This window comes from Eulemur rufifrons, chromosome 3 (assembly GCF_041146395.1).
Source record: "Eulemur rufifrons isolate Redbay chromosome 3, OSU_ERuf_1, whole genome shotgun sequence".
Taxonomy (NCBI): domain Eukaryota; kingdom Metazoa; phylum Chordata; class Mammalia; order Primates; family Lemuridae; genus Eulemur; species Eulemur rufifrons.
The window spans coordinates 64,339,211-64,359,038 of NC_090985.1; the positions used below are offsets into that span (position 1 = coordinate 64,339,211).

Below are 19,828 nucleotides of genomic sequence, written 5' to 3' on the forward strand. Positions count from 1 at the left end.
CCTAGCACTCTGGGAGGCCGAGGTGGGCGGATCGTTTGAGCTCAGGAGTTCGAGACCAGCCTGAGCAAGAGCGAGACCCCATCTCTACTAAAAATAGAAAGAAATCATATGGACAGCTAAAAATATATATATCGAAAAAATTAGCCGGGCACGGTGGTGCATGCCTGTAGTCCCAACTACTCGGGAGGCTGAGACAGGAGGATCCCTTGAGCTCAGGAGTTTGAGGTTGCTGTGAGCTAGGCTGACGCCACGGCACTCACTCTAGCCTGGGCAACAAAGTGAGACTCTGTCTCAAAAAAAAAAAAAAAAAAAGAATGGGAAGCAAAGTACACAATATGTGATTGAAAGAATACATGTTAGGTTGGGTGCGGTAGCTCATGCCTGTAATCCTAGCACTCTGGGAGGCCGAGGCAGATGGATCGCTCAAGGTCAGGAGTTCAAGACCAGCCTGAGCAAGAGTGAGACCCCGTCTCTACTAAAAATAGAAAGAAATTATCTGGACAGCTAAAAATATATATAGAAAAAATTAGCTGGGCATGGTGGCCTGTAGTCCCAGCTACTTGGGAGGCTGAGGCAGTAGGATCACTTGAGCCCAGGAGTTCGAGGTTGCTGTGAGCTAGGCTGACGTCACGGCACTCACTCTAGCCCGGGCAACAGAGCAAGACTCTGTCTCAAAAAAAAAAAAAAAAAAAAAAAGAAAGAATACATGTTGCTGGAATACTACTCAGCAATGACAAGGAGCTAAGTATTGATACATACAACAACTCAGATGGTTGTAAGGGCATTATTAGGCTGAGCGAAAAAAGCCAATCTCAAAGGGTTAATACTATATGATTCCATTTATATAACTTTTCAGAGTGACAAAATCATAGTGATAGAGAACAGATCAGAGGTTGCCAGAGGTTAGGGTTGGAGGAAGGATGTGACTATTAAGGGGTAACATGACAGAGTTTCTTAGTGGTGATGCCTCCACTGTACAAGTTCTGTATCTTAATTATGATGATGGTTACTCAAATCTACACATGATAACAATGCATACAACTATATATCCCTCGGTCCCAAAAAACCAGTGCATGTAAAGACTGGTGAAATCTGAAGAAGGTCTGTACCTGAATTAATAGTATTGTATCAATGTTAATTTCTTGGCTTTGACAATGTTTTATGGTCAAATAAGGTAGTATTGGGGGAAGTTGGGTGAGAGGAACATGGTAATTCTCTGTATTATTTTTGTAACTTCTTGTGAATCTTAAGCTAATTTAAACTAAAAAGAGAGAGAGAGAAGAGGAGAGGGAGGAAGGGAAATAGAGTATACATGACTGAATGGACAGTTTTGCTTCTTGAAAAATTTAGTTGTTAGCATAGTTCAGAGGCTATGAAGAAAAAGAAAAAAGAAATAAATAAAAGAATATACCATAGTTAACTTGGTATTTTTTTCCCGCTGTGTATTTCTATAAAATCCTTAATATTCTTACCCCTTTAATGTTTGCATATAGATATTTTGCTCTTGTTGCGTATACTTAACTACCAATGGAGTGAATGACTACTTATAATCATATAACTGATAAATACCACTTCCCCCCTTTATCTTAACATTAAGAGACAAAGACAGAGGGAGTGGGGGAGGATATTATGGAGTACTTTCAAAATACAGAAAAATAATTGTGGTTAAAATTTAAAAAAAAGAAACAAAATATAACCTAAAATAAGATTATGAACTATTCTTGGATCCCTTCAAAAGTACAAGGTCCTTGGTAACGACAGCAAAGTGTAGGAAAATACACTTTTCATTATATACCATTTGCACTGACAGAATTTTTTACTATGTGTTAATGTATATTACTTTTTTAATTAAAAAAATTAGAAAGAATAGATGTAAAACATAACATGGCAATGAAAAAAGATACTCCAAAAAGAATAATATGCTAAAAAAAAATAGTATGCTATAAAAGGGAAAAATAAGTTTACAAAAACCTTCTTTTAAAATAGGTAAGACTTAGAAGGAACTGGAGACCATTATCCTAAGCGAAGTATCTCAGGAATGGAAAAACAAACACTACATGTTCTCTCTTATAAGTGGGAGCTAAATGACGGATACACACAGTCATGAAGTGACGTAATGGACATTGGAAACTAAGGGAAAGGGAGGGAGGACATTGAGGGATAAAAATTACCTATCGGGTAAAATGTATACTATTCTGGTGACAGGTACACTAAAAGCCCTAACCTCAGCATTATACAATTCATCCATGTAACAAAAAACACTTGTATTCTCTTAATCTACTAAAATTAAAAAAATTTTTAAATTTGAAATAACAAATAAGAACAATGATTTCATTAAAAAGATATTTAATAAAACCATTTTGGGGGACAACAAAAGTTTCATTTTAGTGTAAAATAAAGGTGAATATAAAGAAACTTAGGCAGTTTGTTTCACTATACTAAACTCTTTCATTTATTAATACAAACTGGGCCGGGCGCGGTGGCTCATGGCTGTAAACTTGGCACTCTGGGAGGCCGAGCGGGAGGATCGCTCAAGGTCAGAAGTTCGAGACCAGCTTGAGCAAGAGTGAGACCCCCATCTCTACTAAAAATAGAAAGAAATTATATGGACAACTAAAAATATATAGGAAAAAGAAATTAGCCAGGCATGGTGGCACATGCCTGTAGTCCCAGCTACTCGGGAGGCTGAGGCAGAAGGATTGCTTACACCCAGGAGTCTGAGGTTGCTGTGAGCTAGGCTGACGCCATGGCACTCACTCTAGCCCGGGCAACAAAGCGAGACTTTGTCTTAAAAAAAAAAAAAAAAACTCAAACTGAAGGGAAAAAGAGATGGGTGAAAACCTACCTAACAGGCACAATAAACACTATTTGGGTGATAGACACACTTATAGCCATGCCTCAAACATTACAAAAGCAATCCATGTAACCAAAAACCTGTGTACCTCCTTAATATTTTGAAATTAAAAAATAAAAACTGAAGAATTTGCCACTGATGTATAATAGTGGAAAAAAATAAAAAAATAAAAATAAATAAAAAAACTGAAGAATTATCATTCCCTAGGAGACAACTGTACAATCTGACAGGAAAATACTCATAGACTCCTTGACTATTACACTAAATATTCTTGCTCAGAAAGCTATTTAGACAAACACATCAAAAAGGAAAATTACAAATCTGAAATGTGTCATGTTATTTTGCATAAAAATTAAATACTATGGTTATAAAAATGAAATAATAAAGTTTGCTATACTCAGGACATTTATCACCGCTGAAAGGAAAAGAGAATAGTATATTTTTCAGAGATTTCAAAAAAGAACCATAAGTGCATCTTGTTTCTCAGACAAGGCCTAATAGAAGCCTTTCCTTGGTCTGGATCCTCTGCTCTCTTTTTCTAGTCAGAAATTCTTAACCCAACATAGGCAGATGTCAACAGATTGCTATACTTCAGTCAATTTCAATATAAGTCCTGCCTTTGTAATCCCATTTATTTCATTTTACACATTTAAAATCATTACGCTGAGACAGAGTCTGTAGGCTACGTCCAAGTGCCATAAGGGTTTGTTGCAACAACAATGTAAGAATTAAATTATCTGGGACAGTCCTCTGAAACTTGCACTAATCTACCTACACCTCAGTCACACAAACCAGGAGAAGAAAACAGAGAATATACAGTGCTATCATCAAAAGTAACATTGCTGTTATTTGTAGTCACTCTTTGTATCTTCATTAATATTTCTTTAAATTATGACGACTAATGGCCATCAATATTTTAGAAGTACTAAAAGAATAGTAGGACAGACTAATTTTCAAAATAGATGTTCATCATATATTTGCCAACTAACTGCATTAAACAATAAAGTAGTTACTTTCTCCTAAAAATAATTCACTGTTAATAACAGAATCTGATTATATAACAGTGTTATAAGAAAACTACCTGGCCATATCTTTTATAATATAGTAACTAGGTTTCATCGAATATAACTCTTAATATGACCAAAATTTTTTAAAAATTATATACCACATTTGCAATACATCAGAACTAATTGTAATGGATAAAACAGATTTGTATCTTACCTGTACATTAGCATTTAAGTTGCTTTTTAAATATCCTGTAAGTGCAGCCACTTGACATGCAAAATATGGTAGTGCCCAGTTTTCTCTTAAAGGAATGGAGTATTCAATTCTTGTTGTATCTACCCTAAAATAAACCACAGATGAACAGCAAAAGCAATTATATTTGTGTTACACTAGACTTTTCAAAGCACTTTCACACAAATCTTTGTCCTCCATAACAATCCTGTGAGGTATGCGTAGACAGACCTTTCATTGCCTATATAGCATCTTTGAGCAAATTTAATAGTGTCTCACCTCCACCCCCGACCCAGGAAGATGCAGTGCTGCTGTGCACTGTGTGGGTGAACACACAGGCCTCTGTGAAAACTGGAAAAGGCATGCCTTCTCTGGGCAGACTCGGCCCCGTGCTAAGGCACACAACTTGTTGCACAGGCCCTGGATTTCAGGGCCACCCCCTTCCCTTAACCAGATGGCTACCCTTCTCTAAAGTACAATCTGTTCTACACAATTAGCAGCCTGGCAGATCCAAAGTTCTTATCCTCCTTTACAAAAGGAATATGAAGCTCATATAAGACACAGTATGACTTAATCAAAGTCATAGAGCTAACAGGTGCATTCCTGGGATTATAATACTTCCCTTCTGACATCTAGTTTAATAATCTTTTCAATCAGCAGGTTAACCAGAATTAACATTATAATAGTCTTTTATGTGATATACCTAGAGACTTTTGAAAATTTCCAGAATGACAAATACAGAAATGTCTTCATAGGTTACTCTTAAATTTCTCTTCAATCAATTTTCATGGAGAGAGTACTGTGTAAATATCTTCACACCACCAGGGACTACCTTTCCAACAGTCATTAAATTTGGCTCTCTTACACTCAATGGCTATTTTCCACACAAAAATAAAAGTGCTATTGTTTTTCTGAAAAATTATGAAAGTTGCAGTTTTTAACTCTCGTGAGCAATAATGGACATACTTACAGAAAATTTAGTTGCCTCAATAGCTAAGTGGTTACCTATATATGCATACTGGTATCACAGCTAGTAAATTATATTTCCAATTACACTGATCATGAACCAGTGGATTGCGTGCAAATAATCAAAATTACAATTGTTAAATCTTCTAATAACTTTCTCTTTCTATTCCCACCCCAACTCCTGTCTCATTCACCCTTTCTTCTCCCCATCAAATCTTTTATTTTTTTCTCAGAGTAGCACAATTTACTTTCTTATGTTGAATCATCTACAGTTGCGGTCCCCAATCCCCGGCCACAGATAGGTGTGGTCAGGTCCTTGGCCTGTTAGGAACCAGGCCACACAGCAGGAGGTGAGTGGCAGGCTGGCAAACGAAGTATTTACAGCCCCTCCCCATTGCACGCATCACTGCATAAGCTCCGCCTCCTGTCAGATCAGGGGCAGCATTAGATTTTCATAGGAGCAGGAACCCTACTGTAAACTGCAGGAGCGAGGGGTATAGGTTGTGCGCTCCTTATGAGAATGTAACGCCTGATGATTTGAGGTGGAGCTGAGGCAGTGATGCTAGCGCTAGGGAGCGCCTGCAAATACAGATTATCATTAGAAGAGAGGTGTGACTGCACAATAAATGTAATACTCTTGAATCTTCCCCAAACCAACCCCCAACCCCCGTACCTCCACCCCCATCCCAGTCTGTGTAAAAATTGTCTTCCATGAAACTGGTCCCTGGTGCCAAAAAGGTTGGGAACCATTGATCTACAGCCTTCACTGGGTTTCTTCAAATTTACATTTTGACCTATGTTACGTTTAGCAGAACAGTTCAGTAGCTGAGCAAAACAAGACACAAGATTTTCCTAGGAAGAAAGAGACAAGACCATGGCAAAAAATAATTGCACATTAATATTTTTATTCCTACTGATATGTATAACAGCACTAATCACTATTATAACAAATCAAGCATTTCTACTGCCCTATAATCCATTCAAGTATTTGTCCCATGTATAAATAGAATCATAACTCTACAATAAATTTATATTCTGCTTTTTAAACTTACATTATATATATTTTGCATATTCTCTCTTCTTCATACTTTTTGAGTATTTATTACAAAAGCAGTATATAATTAAAGCATCAAAAAGATCAGATATCTATGAATAAATCTAAAAAAAGGTAAGGTCTCTACACTGAAAACTACAAAATGTTGAGAGAAAGTAAAGAAGCCCTAAATAAATGGGGAGATTATCATGTTTTAAATATCTTAGAATGGAAGATTCAGTATTGTCAACATGTCCATTCTCCCCAAATTAATCTACAGACTCCCATAACATTCTTATCAAAATTCAAGCAAGTTTTTTTCTAAAAAATTAAAGTTAAGCGCAGTGGCTGACATCTATAATCCCAGCACTTGGGGAGGCTGAGGCAGGAGGATCACCTGAGGCCAAGAATTCAAGACCAGCCTGGACAACATAGCCAGAACTTGTCTCTACAAAAGTTTTTTAAAAAAAGAAAATCAGCCAGGCATGGTGATATATACCTGTAGTCTCAGCTATTCAGGAGGCTGAGGCAGGAGGATTGTTTAAGCCCAGAAATTCCTGCCTGGGTGACATACTGAGACTCTGTTTCTTTTTTTTTTTCTTTTTTTTTTCTTTTTTTTTGAGACAGAGTCTCACTCTGTTACCCGGGCTAGAGTGAGTGCCGTGGCGTCAGTCTAGCTCACAGCAACCTCAGACTCCTGGGCTCAGGCGATCCTACTGCCTCAGCCTCCCGAGTAGCTGGGACTACAGGCATGCGCCACCATGCCTGGCTAATTTTTTTGTATATATATATTTTAGTTTTCCATATAATTTCTTTCTATTTTTAGTAGAGACGGGGTCTCACTCTTGCTCAGGCTGGTCTCGAACTCCTGACCTCGAGCGATCCACCGCCTCGGCCTCCCAGAGTGCTAGGATTACAGGCGTGAGCCACCGCGCCCGGCCGAGACTCTGTTACTTAAAGAAAAAAATGAAAAATCTTATTTAGAAATTGGTAATTAAAATGAAATTAAGCATTTGTCCTTACTTTCTAATAGTTCCTAAATTTGAAAGCAACCAAAGAGCCCTGGGTAGTGAAGAAAAATTCTTTTGAAGAACGTAGTTAACAAAAATAGAAAAATACAATTTTATAAACCCTAATGAAATTACTAGTTAAGGCAAAGATTACAACCCTTAGGTAAATGGTGAATGGTAAAAAAAAAAAAATCCCCTAAATAGGAATTTGGGGGTCAACTAGGGAAATCATAATACAGACTAGAGATAAGATAAAAAGTTACTGAAACAGAACAGTACATACTGTGGAATAAAGTAGCATATAAAACAGTACAGATATAGTACGTATGTGTACTATGTCATTTTGGTAAAAAAAAAAAAAAATACATACACACACACACACATACACTCTCTCTCATATAGAAAATGATCCAAAACGAATATGCACCAGGGTATAAACAATGATGAGTGATCTCTAGGTAGTAGAAATATAGTTATTATTTTATTTTTGCTGGTCTCAATTTTCCATATCGCTTTGTACCTATATTACTTTGTAATAATAAAGTTTGGTTCATCCCTATGCTTTTTTTATTTTTTGATACAGAGTCTCGCTCTGTTGCCCAGGCTAGAGTGCCATGGAGTCAGTCTAGCTCACAGCAACCTCAAACTCTTGGGCTCAAGTGATTCTCCTGCCTCAGCCTCACGAGTAGCTGTACAGGCACATGACATCACACCTGGCGAATTTTTTCCAATTTTAGTAACCTGGCTAATTTTTCTATTTTTAGTAGAAATGCGGTCTCGCTCTTGCTCAGACTGGTCTCAAACTCCTGAGCTCAAGCAATTCTCCCACCTAGGCCTCCCGGAGTGCTAGGATTACAGGTGTGAGCCACCGTGCCTGGCCCATCCCTGTGCTTTTAAGAAGAAAACACACTTAACCCATTAAACTGGATAGCTATATTTGAAAACTTCTAAGGAAAATTTTAAAAGTCCTTCATGTAAAATTATTGCCAGCATGTGATGCTAAATATAAACAAAGCCCAATTAGAGATATACCCCTTAATGCTCCATGTCGATAACTTGAAAGCGTCATATTTTTCATCAGGCAACTGCTTAAGGAAAATAAAAGAAAATGTATAACAGAAGAAACGTTTCATTTTTTAAAATTTAATTATGCTAAGTGCTATGGCGGGGGGGAGTGCTATGGATAGGAAGGAGAATGTCCATCATAATAAGAAATAAATTTATGACATTGACCAATGCTAGGAAAACTTTATGACATATCTCACATGAGCTCTCCATTTCAAAAAAAAGGCCCCATCCCCTACTCTCTTTTCCCTCACTATTAAAGAATTGAGGCTCCTTTGATTACCAAAGGGGATGGGCTTATTTATTCAAAGTACACTGTCATAGATTAATATAGAGCCCTTATCTACGGTGGTTAACTTAATAGTGCTGTATTTGATGCCTCCTCCTTTTCAAGAAGTTATGTCATCAATTTTAAATAAAAGAGGAAAGAAGAGGTATATCCATATATACCAGAGTCACTATGTCTGAAAAAAGAGATACAAGGCAGGTGTATTATTTTTCTATTGCTGCATAACAAATCACCACAAATGCAGGGGCTTAAAACAACACAAATTTATTATCTCACAAAGGCCAGCAGAGTATGGCTGGATTCTCTGCTCAGAGTCTCCCTGAGCTAAAATCAAGGCATCAGCCAGGGTACAGTTCTCATAGGGGGCTTGCAGTCCTCTTACAAGGACAGAGTCTCACTCTCTTGCCTGGGCTAGAGTGCCATGGCATCAGCCTTGCTCACAGCAACCTCAAGCAATCCAACTGCCTCAGCCTCCTGAGTAGCTGGGACTACAGGCATGCACCACCATGCCCGGCTAATTTTTTCTATGTATTTTTAGTTGTCCAGCTAATTTCTTTAGTAGAGATGGGGTCTCGCTCTTGCTCAGGCTTGTCTCAAACTCCTGACCTCAAGCGATCCTCCCGCCTGGGCCTCCCAGAGTGCAGGCATTACAGGCGTGAGCCACAGCGCCGGGCCAAGCTCTCTGCTGTTAAAGGCTCATGTAAGTAGATCAGACCTGCAGGGTAATCTTCCTACCTTAAGGTCAATGTGCTAAATCACATAATCACAGTAAGGACATCTCACCATATTCATAGGTTCTAGGGATTAGGATGGGGAAAATCTTGGGGATGGGGGGCATCTTCAGAACACTGACAACCATAGCCACAAAAAATTGTAAAAATCAGTTAGAAATACCTTTCTTACCTGTTAATAATGAACCATGCAACGGTAAGCATTCCTGCTAGCCATGTTCCACTCATAAGCCAACTTGTAGCAAATAAAGCAATAACATATATTCCTTGCAATCCAAAAACAATGCTAATATAAAAATACACTGGCTCCATACTCTCCTAAATGGAAAAAAGGGAGTGAGATAATAGGATGACATTAAATAATTTGAGGATTCATAAATATTTGAGAAAATAAACATTAAGGTCGAAAGAAAAATACATACATTGCTTCCAATTGCGTGATATAAAACACTGGTGATAAGTTCTGGATATAGAGACATTTGCTGCACTGCATTTATTGTTTTCAGAGATACAGTTTTGTTATTGTGTGTCAGTTCGTAAACACCTAAAGGCAGAAAGATTTTTCTTCAGATTATTTACTCTGTTTTTAAAATAATTAAATATATATGCCATCCATTAGTCATTAAATATTTAATATTATCAAGAAATCCCAAAATATAATATCCATGCCTCATTTTTCCAATATTTTTATTAAGTACTATATAGAAAAATACCTATATTCTGAGACAAATCCCCACAAAGGCTCCAATATAGAATGTTTTAGTTTAGAAAAATAGTTATTAAAAATATAACTGTGATTATCATACCTCTTTCAAATGAAGGCGCCTTTAACATATCTTTATAATAGGAGTAATAAATGGCACTATCACCCTGAAATGTGATCTCCCGTTCAATCTCCTAAAAGAAAATTAAATGATTATTTAAATAAGTGTTTTACAAAGAAAAGTTAAATGCCTGAGGTGATAGATACCCCAATTACCCTGATTTGACTAATTCACATTGCATACCTGTATCAAAACATCACATGTACTCTATAAAGATATACAAATATTATGTACCCATAATTAAAAATTAAAAAAAAATAAGTACCAGTGTTTTAAATTTCAGCTGCAATCTTTCTTCTCCCTCCTCATCTCCTAAATTAACGTATTTATTTATCCTTTTATTCAGACATGTTTGAATTTCCATTAATCACTAGTAGCCATATTAAGGAGGAGATTAAACTTTTCAATAATCTGGCAATTATTATTTTTTTAAGGGACACGGTTTTGCTATGTTGTCCAGGCTGCAGTGCAGTGGCTATTCACAGGTGCAGTCATAGCTCACAGCATCCAAGAATTCCTGGGCTCAAGCAATCCTTCCGCCTCAGATGCCCAAGCAGCTGTTTTCATTTTAATGAAAACACTTAAGGTTTAAAATTGATTATAACTAATAAGTCATTAGCTGTTTTATATATAAGGAAAATCTAAAGGGAAAACCAAAAGAAATGCCCTAAGGATAGTAAGAATAGTAAGACAGGTAAAACAAATGATAGTTGAAGTGTTACAGGTCCATAATAAAAACATGTTTAGGAAGTAAGTAGTATTTTCTATTAGTATTCCACATTCCTACATATCCAGAACAGTAAGCCCTTCCTTTTTTTTTTTTTTTTTTTTTTTTGTTTTTTTGAGACAGAGTCTCACTCTGTTGCCCGGGCTAGAGTGAGTGCTGTGGCGTCAGTCTAGCTCACAGCAACCTCAAACTCCTGGGCTTAAGCGATCCTACTGCCTCAGCCTCCCGAGTAGCTGGGACTACAGGCATGTGCCACCATGCCCGGCTAATTTTTTGTATATATATATTTTAGTTGTCCATATAGTTTCTTTCTATTTTTAGTAGAGACGGGGTCTCACTCTTGCTCAGGCTGGTCTCGAACTCCTGACCTCGAGCGATCCACCCGCCTCGGCCTCCCAGAGTGCTAGGATTACAGGCGTGAGCCACTGCGCCCGGCCAGCCCTTCCTTACTTAGTACTTTTCAAAAGCAGCAGATACTTAATCAGTGCTCTTCAAATGAACCTTCAGAAATATATGCAAGTCTTAAAATTCCTAAAATTAGGCTAAAATAGTAGTCAAAATTATTAGAAGGCCTTGTGCTTTTTATGCTGAATTAAAACTTCTATGAATCTATAATCTTTTAAAATCAAACTTGATTTTCACACATAATAATTACCAATTAGTACAACAAAAGATATTAGAGCATTTTTCCAAAGTTTGATCAACAGAACTTCCTAAGATGTTGATGGGTATTACTAAAGAGTTCTGTAGCTAAATAAATTTTGAGAAAGGCTGGATTAAACCCAGCTAAATGGCTTTCTTTATTGCAAGACTTTTCAGAGTTTCAGTATATGTTATACCCTGTGAATCTCCAAGAGGAAGTCTTTCCCAGATCTATTTGATCAATGAACCCTTTTTTCCCCATTTAGAGCTTGCTATGGTCTGAATGTTTATGTCCCTCCAAAATTCGTATGTTGAAATTTAAGCTCCAATATGAAGGAATTTGGAAATGGGATCTTTGGGAGATGATTAGGTCATGAAGACAGTGATTTCCCAAATGGGATTAGTGCCCTTACAAAAGAGGGCCCACAGAGATCCCTAACCCCTTCTACCATTTGAGGACACAGCAAGAAGATGGCCAGCTACTAACCAGAAAGTGGGCCCTCACCAGATACCAAATCTGCCCACACAGTGATCTTGGACTTCTCAGCCCCCAGAACTGTGAGAAATAAATTTCTGCCGAAAAAGCTACTTAGTTTATGGTATTTTGTTACAGCAGGCCGAGTGTATTAAGATAGAGCTTACTTACCTTAATAAATTTCCTTAGAATGATTTTTTATTAATGCAAACAGATGTTTCTGTTTAAGATTTCAAAGATTAAACTCTCAATCAGTGTTTCTCAAACTTACTGTGCATATGAAACACTTAGAAACATCACTAAAATGTAAATTTTTAGTCTAAATTGGGGTCTGAGAGTCCGCAATTCTGAAAAAGCTCCCTGGTACTGTAATGCTCCTGGCCAATACACAATGCATTAAAAAACAAAGTTCTTGATGAAGGCCTTCTATATTTTCAAACCTTTGGTTGTTCTCAGTTCTGCCTACACCACAGAATCACTTAGAAATATTTTTTGAAGTACTGATCCCAGCCCTTCCCACTACTCCTACCTAAGAATCTGAGATAGAGGTTATCTTTTTAAAGATCTCAGATGATTCAGTCATATATCCAGTGTTGAGAACTACTATTAATCTGCATAACATTTTCAAGAAAATAACATACGCTATAGTAATAGCTAAATCAATACACGTGTAGTCAGTAATTACTCAGTTAAATGTTTTGGTGGTGTTAAGTAAATCCATGGCTTAGTAAGCTTGACTACCTGCTCAAAAATAAAAACAACAAAAAACCCAGTCTGGGCTCAAAAATTTTAAAACCCTATAAAGTCAAGTGAACTTTGAAAACAAACTATTTCAAAGGTCAAACCATGAAATTATAAATATAACTATAGTGACTAAAGAGTCTGTGGAATTAAAACCAAACATTAATCATAGTAACATGAGGCAACACCTTGAGAAATACTGTCATTACCCTTGTAATATTCTGAAATAAAAAACACATACATATTTTACATGTAAGCAAAGTTTTACATGCAAGCAACATATTTTTTGCCTGGTTTTAATATTCATAAAATTTTTCTAGGGATGCAAATATTGTTTGAGAGGAGACTGCAGTTAGCTCTGTTCAGAACTTCACAAAGGATTGTTCACAAGTTCATGGCATTTCAGTACTCAACACAACATTCCTATATCAATTTGCATTTGTAGCTATAGCATTCATGGTGATTCTATATATCAGTAAAAATATATGATTACTTGATTGTTTCTACCATAGTTATGTGCAAGTACTTTCACATTAAATAAATTAATGTTTTATTATAAAAAAATACTATGTCATACTTTTTAATCACTTTCAACCCTCCCCAAACATTCTAATCATATGATCTAAAAATTAAAATATTTTAATGCTGAAATTTCCACAGACTGTTTCTGAAATGTGAACTACCAAAACTACTAAAAGGCTGAATAAACTCCGTAACATTTCATTGCCATCAAAAGTCCCTGATAATTAATTAATTGCACGAAGGAGAGCACCCTCCTAGTTTCTATTCTATGAAATATACTATTGAATTTTTTAAGGTTGATACCATGACTATGTTCTCAAAAGAGCTTCTAAAGCATTTTGTTTCTAACAACCATTAAATAAGACAGCACTTGTCATACTTATTACACATGTATTTTGGCTACCTAGAAAAACTTTCGTACACTCAAAATTCTTTCTTCTTACCTGCTTGTTGGAAAACCAGAATTTCCGTTCATGGTATGCTGATAAGTAGAGAGCATACATCATACCACTAGTAAGTGCTGCAAGACAGCCAATGAGAATCTTTGCAAAGCGTTGAAATAATACATCTGAAAAAGGATATTAAAAGTAACCAAAAGGTAATAGACACCCTTGATACCATGTGATAAAAATGGCATTCTACCTCTATGACCTTTCTTCTCAAAACCCAGAACCCCAGTCTAATCATGAGAAAAATATCAGATAAATTCCAATAGAGGGATACCCTACAATATACCTGACCAGTACTCCTCACAACTGTCAAGGCTTTTAAATAAGGAGAGCCTGATAAACTGTCAAAGCCAAGAGGAGACATAATAATGCAATACGGTATCTTGGATGGAATGCTGGAACAGAGAAAGGATATTAGATAAAAACTAAGGTAATCTAAATAACATGAACTGTAGTTAATAATAATATATTAATATTGGTTCATTAATTGTAACAAGTGTACCACACTAATGTAAAATGTTAATAAGGGAAACTGCATGTGGGAGGGTATAATGTGGGAATTCTACTATCTGCTCAATTCTTCTATAAATCTAAAATTGTTTTAAAATTAAAGTCTATATTCTGCAAGATGAAAAAGTTCTGAGATCTTTTTAAAACAACATGAATATACTTAACACTATACAACTGAACACTTAAAAATGGTTATGATAAAAAATTAGTCTATTAATTTTAAAAAGTAACCAAAAGGAATGTACAACCCAATTATCTAAAGAAAAAAAATTACATTCAGAATTACTATTGATTTTTTTTCTTTTCAAGGAATTCTTTTTTGAAGAATAACTTACATACTATAAACTACAATCATTTAAAATGCACAATTCAGTAAGTTTTGATAATTATGTTTTAAAAGAACACATACAACTGTTATATATATGTGTATATGTGTGCGGGTATATATATATATATATACACACACACACATACATATATATTTATATTTATATATGTATATATATGTGTATATATATATATGTATATATAAAACTACTTCTTGATGAAATAACATCAAACACATTTGGATTTTGTACACACAGAATGATTTAGTCCTGCTACAGCCATTAAGTATAACAAGCACAAGCCTAAGGGCCTCAAGTCAGTGTTCTGTTACTGAATGATTGACAGGTTTGTAAAAATCAACTTCTGTTAGCTTTAGTTTAGGTAAACTAAAAATCTTTGCTATTTTTAAAACACTAGTAAATATTAGTTTGCACAGCAACATAGTTTACTATGCAAACTAGTATTAAATAGAATAATTAGATATCACTAAATTAGTAAGAATTATATTCTAAATGTTTGGAAAACACTACCAAATAAATCAAATATTAGCATCAGGATGATACAATTGTTTTAAAATTTCTGTTTCCAAATGGCACATATAAAGCATTTGGCATGGTGCCCGGTACACAGTAAGAGTTCAGAAAATATTAACTATTATTATTGTGTAACACACACATACCTGCAAAAATCTATGAGATAGTTAAAGCAATGTTGACAATATGAACTATAAAAACTAATAAGAAAAACTGATCTATGGTGGCAGCTTGGGGAAAGCACTTCAAAGTTTCTAAATGTGTATCTTTCTTATTTTCTTTTTCATTAAAGCTTAGACAATGGCAAATTAATCTTGCTTATCAGGAGATTTTATAAAAAGCATATTCAACCTATTTGTATATATGAATGTCTTACCTTAATGGTAAATATTTTGCTTTTGTAATAAGTCAAACACGGAATAGACATCAAGCTTTCAGTGTTTGACATAAGTATATATATTTTAAAGAAAATAAGGAGCTGTTGGCCCTGGAAATTGTCTTAAGAAATAAGAATTTGAATTTGAATTTGAAAATTGAAAAGTAAAGGATTTGACTTCTACTTAAGTTGTCAGTCATAAACCAGCCTAATCAGTTAACTTCTACACGCACCAGTCCCTTCATTTGTAAAATGCTAATCAAGCACAAAAAAAAAAAAAAATGATTACATATATGTCACTATCAATAATACAGAACACAGTTACGTAATATTTAATGCACAGGAAAAAGCTAATGACATATTAAGAAAAGAAATGCAGGATTCAATTTCACAAAAAGTGAAAAAAAAGTATAAATATACTGGAAAAAAGATAAGCAATACTTATGCTAAAATTTTAATAGTTATATCTAGTGAAATTATGGATGTTATTTTTATTCTTCTTTTCTCTATTTTCCACATTTTCTTTTTTTTTTTTTTTGAGACAGAGTCTCACTCTGTTGCCCGGGCTAGAGTGCCATGGTGTCAGCCTAGCTCACAGCAACCTCAAACTCCTGGGCTCAAGCAATCCTACTGCCTCAGCCTCCCGAGTAGCTGGGACTACAGGCATGTACCACCATGCCCGGCTAATTTTTTCTATATATATTTTTAGCTGTCCATATAATTTCTTTCTATTTTTAGTAGAGACAGGGTCTCGCTCTTATTCAGGCTGGTCTCAAACTCTTGAGCTCAAACAATCCACCCGCCTCAGCCTCCCAGAGTGCTAGGATTACAGGTGTGAGCCACCGCGCCCGGCCTATTTTCCACATTTTCCACCTGGAAAATATATTTTTGTAGTGGGGGAGAATACTACATTGTAGGGCTTATGTCTAAATTATTTAATTTTCATTCTTATATTAACATTTTCCAAATTTTTTAAATGGCCATTCTACTAGTCAGCTTTGCTGTGATAACAAAGTGACCCCAAAATATCACTGGCTTTTAAAACAAAGGTTTATTTCTCATATTACTTATGGGTTGTGGGTCAGCAGTGACTCTGTCCCAAGCTGCCACCCAATGCTAGACTTTAGATTAGCTCTGGCTTTTCTTGTATCTTCTGAGTTCCAGACTGGGGTCAGTCCCTATTTGGGACATAGTATTCTCATGACAGAAGAAAAGAGCTGGAAACCAAGCAGAGTCTCTGCTCAGAACTAGCACACTATTACTTCCGCTTACATTCCATTGGCCCAGGCAAATCACATCATAAGCCTTAGGATGAGATAGGGATGGGTACTCCGCCTCAGAGAGGCAGTCCAAATGACAGGGCAATGGAAAGAGATGTATAATCCACTTTTAAGGGAAAGGAGCAAACGTTTGGAAACAATAAAACAGTCTACCATGCTATGCCACCTTAGTCATAAACATTCACTTCCTTCCTAAAAGTAAAGCACACTCACTCCTTCTCAAAAGAGAACCTAAAAATAGCTTACTCAGACCATAGGATAGAGGCTTATATGCTATTTTTTAAAACCTGAAGAGTTGAGTCCTTTTGAATCTAGGCAGGAAGTTCTTTCGACAGAACACTCCCTCAACAGCTTAACCAGTAATTCTTCTCCTAGGCATTTACCTAAGAGAAATGAAAACATATGTCCAAAGAGACTTGTATAAGGATGTGCACAGCAGCCTTACTCATAACTAAATACTGAAAACAACCCAAATGCCCAACAAGAGAAGAAGGGATAAACAATTATGGTACAGTCATGTGCCACATAATGTTTCAGTCAATGACTGGCCACATATACAACGGTGGTCCCCTAAATTATGATACCATATTTTTAATGTAGCTTTGCAATATTTAGTTATGTTTAGATACACAAATATAATTGCCTACAGTATTCAGTAGAGTACATGCTATACAAATTTGTAGCCTAAGAGCAATAGGCTATTCTATATAGCCTAGGTGTGTGGTAGGCTATACCATCTAGGTTTGTGTACGTTCACTCTATGTTCTCACAATGATGAAATCACCTAATGATGCATTTCTCAGAATGTATCCCTGTCGTTAAGCAACCCATGACTGTATACTCAATGGTGAAATACTACTCAGCAATAAAAAGGAATGAACTATTGATATACACAATATGGATAAATCTCAAAATGATCATATTTTTAAAGGATAATATACTGAGGTGAGTGAAAGAATCCAGACACCGAGGCATATATGTTTGTATGATTCCATTTGTATTAAAGTTCTAGAACACACAGAATTAATTATTCAGTACTGATAAAATATGGTTGGGTTGCCTTAGGGTGGGGCAGTAGGGAAAATCAACTGGAAAGGAATACAATGAAACTTTCTGGGATAATAGAAATGTTCTATATTTTGTTTTGGCTACATTCAAGTATCAAAATTCATTTAATTAAACACCTAAGATTTTGTGCATTTAATTGTATGTTAACTATACCTCAACTTAGAAAAATTAAATCACTCATTTTTGCGAAGAAAAGAAAAATTTTGTTGACTTTTTACCTACTTGATTCCAGTCAGCTCCATGTTCCAATACCTATGCCCGCAGTTTTTTCTAGATATGCCTTCTTCTCAAAGGCTTAATTACACATAGGTTGAGCTTATCAAACTTTTGTGGGCTAATATTGATACCTTTAGTTCTTTTTTTCCTAAGTCCTGTATCTAACTAAAAGTATTTAGTAGGAACTACCATGATTCATTCATGCATTTTAACAAATTCTACAACCACCATGTCCTTGATTTGGTCTTTGCCCTGAGGACTCATCTTAACCCACCTTTGTTACTCCAAGTATTTCTTGATTTTAACTTCTATTGATTGAAAAAGACAAAAAAAGATTTCCTACCCAAGAGTAAGAAGACATATTGCCTAGTAGGATTTCAGAATTGCTATGGACCAGTGGCCGATGTATGTCTCCTACTCTTCATTTCTGAATAGATGCATTTATTCTGGTTACCCTGTTCTTGTCCAACAATGTATATCAAAAGATGTGGCATGTGCAGAAAGGAGTTAATATAGCAGACCTGAGACTGCTTTCCTAAGAAAGGCCTACTTGCAATGTAGGCTCTTGGCTGGCATCTGGGACTGTGCCTACCCTGTTTGTACAAACAATGTGGTTTATGCTTTCCTTCTGCGAGTCAAGAATTTTGGCACATGGTAGGCAGAGGCTACCTACATGACCAACCAACAATAAAGACCCTGAGCACAGAGTCACTAATGAGCTTCCCTAGTAGACAAAGCTTTATAAACGTCACAATTTGATCTTGAAGGAAGCAAGCACATCCTGTGTTACTCCATTGGGAGTGGAATTTTGGAAGCTTGTCCTTTGCTTCTTATGGATTTCACCCCATGGGCCTTCTCCCTTTGCTAATTTTGTTTCATATTCTTCATTATAATAAATCATAGTAAGTACAACTATATTCTGAGACCTGTGAATCCTTCTAGGTAATCACCACACATGGGGATGGTCTTGGGAACCCCTGACACAAAACAGATAACTTGTCTTTTAGTTCATAGGTCTCTGGATCAGGATGAGTCATAGCTGACCCTGAGGTAGATAAGAAGACCTTGGGTTCAAGACTCATGTTGTGACTATTTTCTACTTCCCTATAAAAAGATTATAGATTCTTGCCCCTACCACATAGCCTGTAACACTTCCCTATGTCAGAGTATATTTCTCTATCGAATTGCCTGAAGTGATAATATGACTTGCTAGGGCCAACAGAATGTTAAGGCCAAGTGAGAGTGTTCCAGGTAAGCAGAAACTTTAAGCAGCATTGCATGATTCTCTCTGTTCTGCTCCTTCCCTCTGTCACAAAAAATGTATGTCCCAAATAGGGGCTGTTCCTTCTTAACACAGGACACTACAGCCAACCTGAAACCACAACATGTAATATTAATCAGAAATAAATGTTTGCCACATGCCAGTGAGATTTTGAGGTTGTTCTACAGCAAAACCTAATAAAAGTCAACCATATATTTAATCTCAAAATGTGTTTATACATTAAGATATTAACATAAAATATATTTTCTATCATAACTTTTTTTGTAGTATCACAAAAACTCCAAATCTATCTCACTTACATTTTGGAGCTCTTTCAGGAATTGGAGTGTCATTGATTTTTTCTTCTTTGGCAGATTCCTTATTTTCTGAAGACTTTGGCTTTTTTCTTTGGCGCAGTTCTACAGTTGGTCCTTAAAACATTTGAGATAATATTGCAATGTGTGAACAAAATTGTTCTAGTCTACATCCCGAACTGATTAACTTTTATTATACTAAAGCAAAAGTCACAGTGAGACCTATTAGTATCAAAGATAACATTTTCATAATTATTTTAGTACCCCTGAAAACCTGTCTTTTGTACAAAAAAAAAAAAAAAAGATAATTTAGGCTCCACCCCCCACCTCTTTTTGAGAGTCTTATTGATAAACCAAGTTAACAAATCTATTGAGATAG

At 35.9% G+C, this 19,828-nt stretch overlaps 1 protein-coding gene across 1 annotated transcript in view; it reads right to left on the reverse strand.

Moving 5' to 3' along the window:
* Nucleotides 1-19,828, reverse strand: part of DPY19L4 (dpy-19 like 4) — a 54,626-nt gene that overhangs the window by 31,078 nt on the left and 3,720 nt on the right. The window contains exons 2-7 of the mRNA XM_069465483.1: nucleotides 19,456-19,566; nucleotides 13,559-13,683; nucleotides 9,991-10,081; nucleotides 9,607-9,728; nucleotides 9,357-9,502; nucleotides 4,076-4,199 (exon numbers count right to left, since the gene is read on the reverse strand). Of these exons, the coding sequence (XP_069321584.1) occupies nucleotides 4,076-4,199; nucleotides 9,357-9,502; nucleotides 9,607-9,728; nucleotides 9,991-10,081; nucleotides 13,559-13,683; nucleotides 19,456-19,566 (719 nt within the window). The remainder of the gene's footprint in view (nucleotides 1-4,075; nucleotides 4,200-9,356; nucleotides 9,503-9,606; nucleotides 9,729-9,990; nucleotides 10,082-13,558; nucleotides 13,684-19,455; nucleotides 19,567-19,828) is intronic.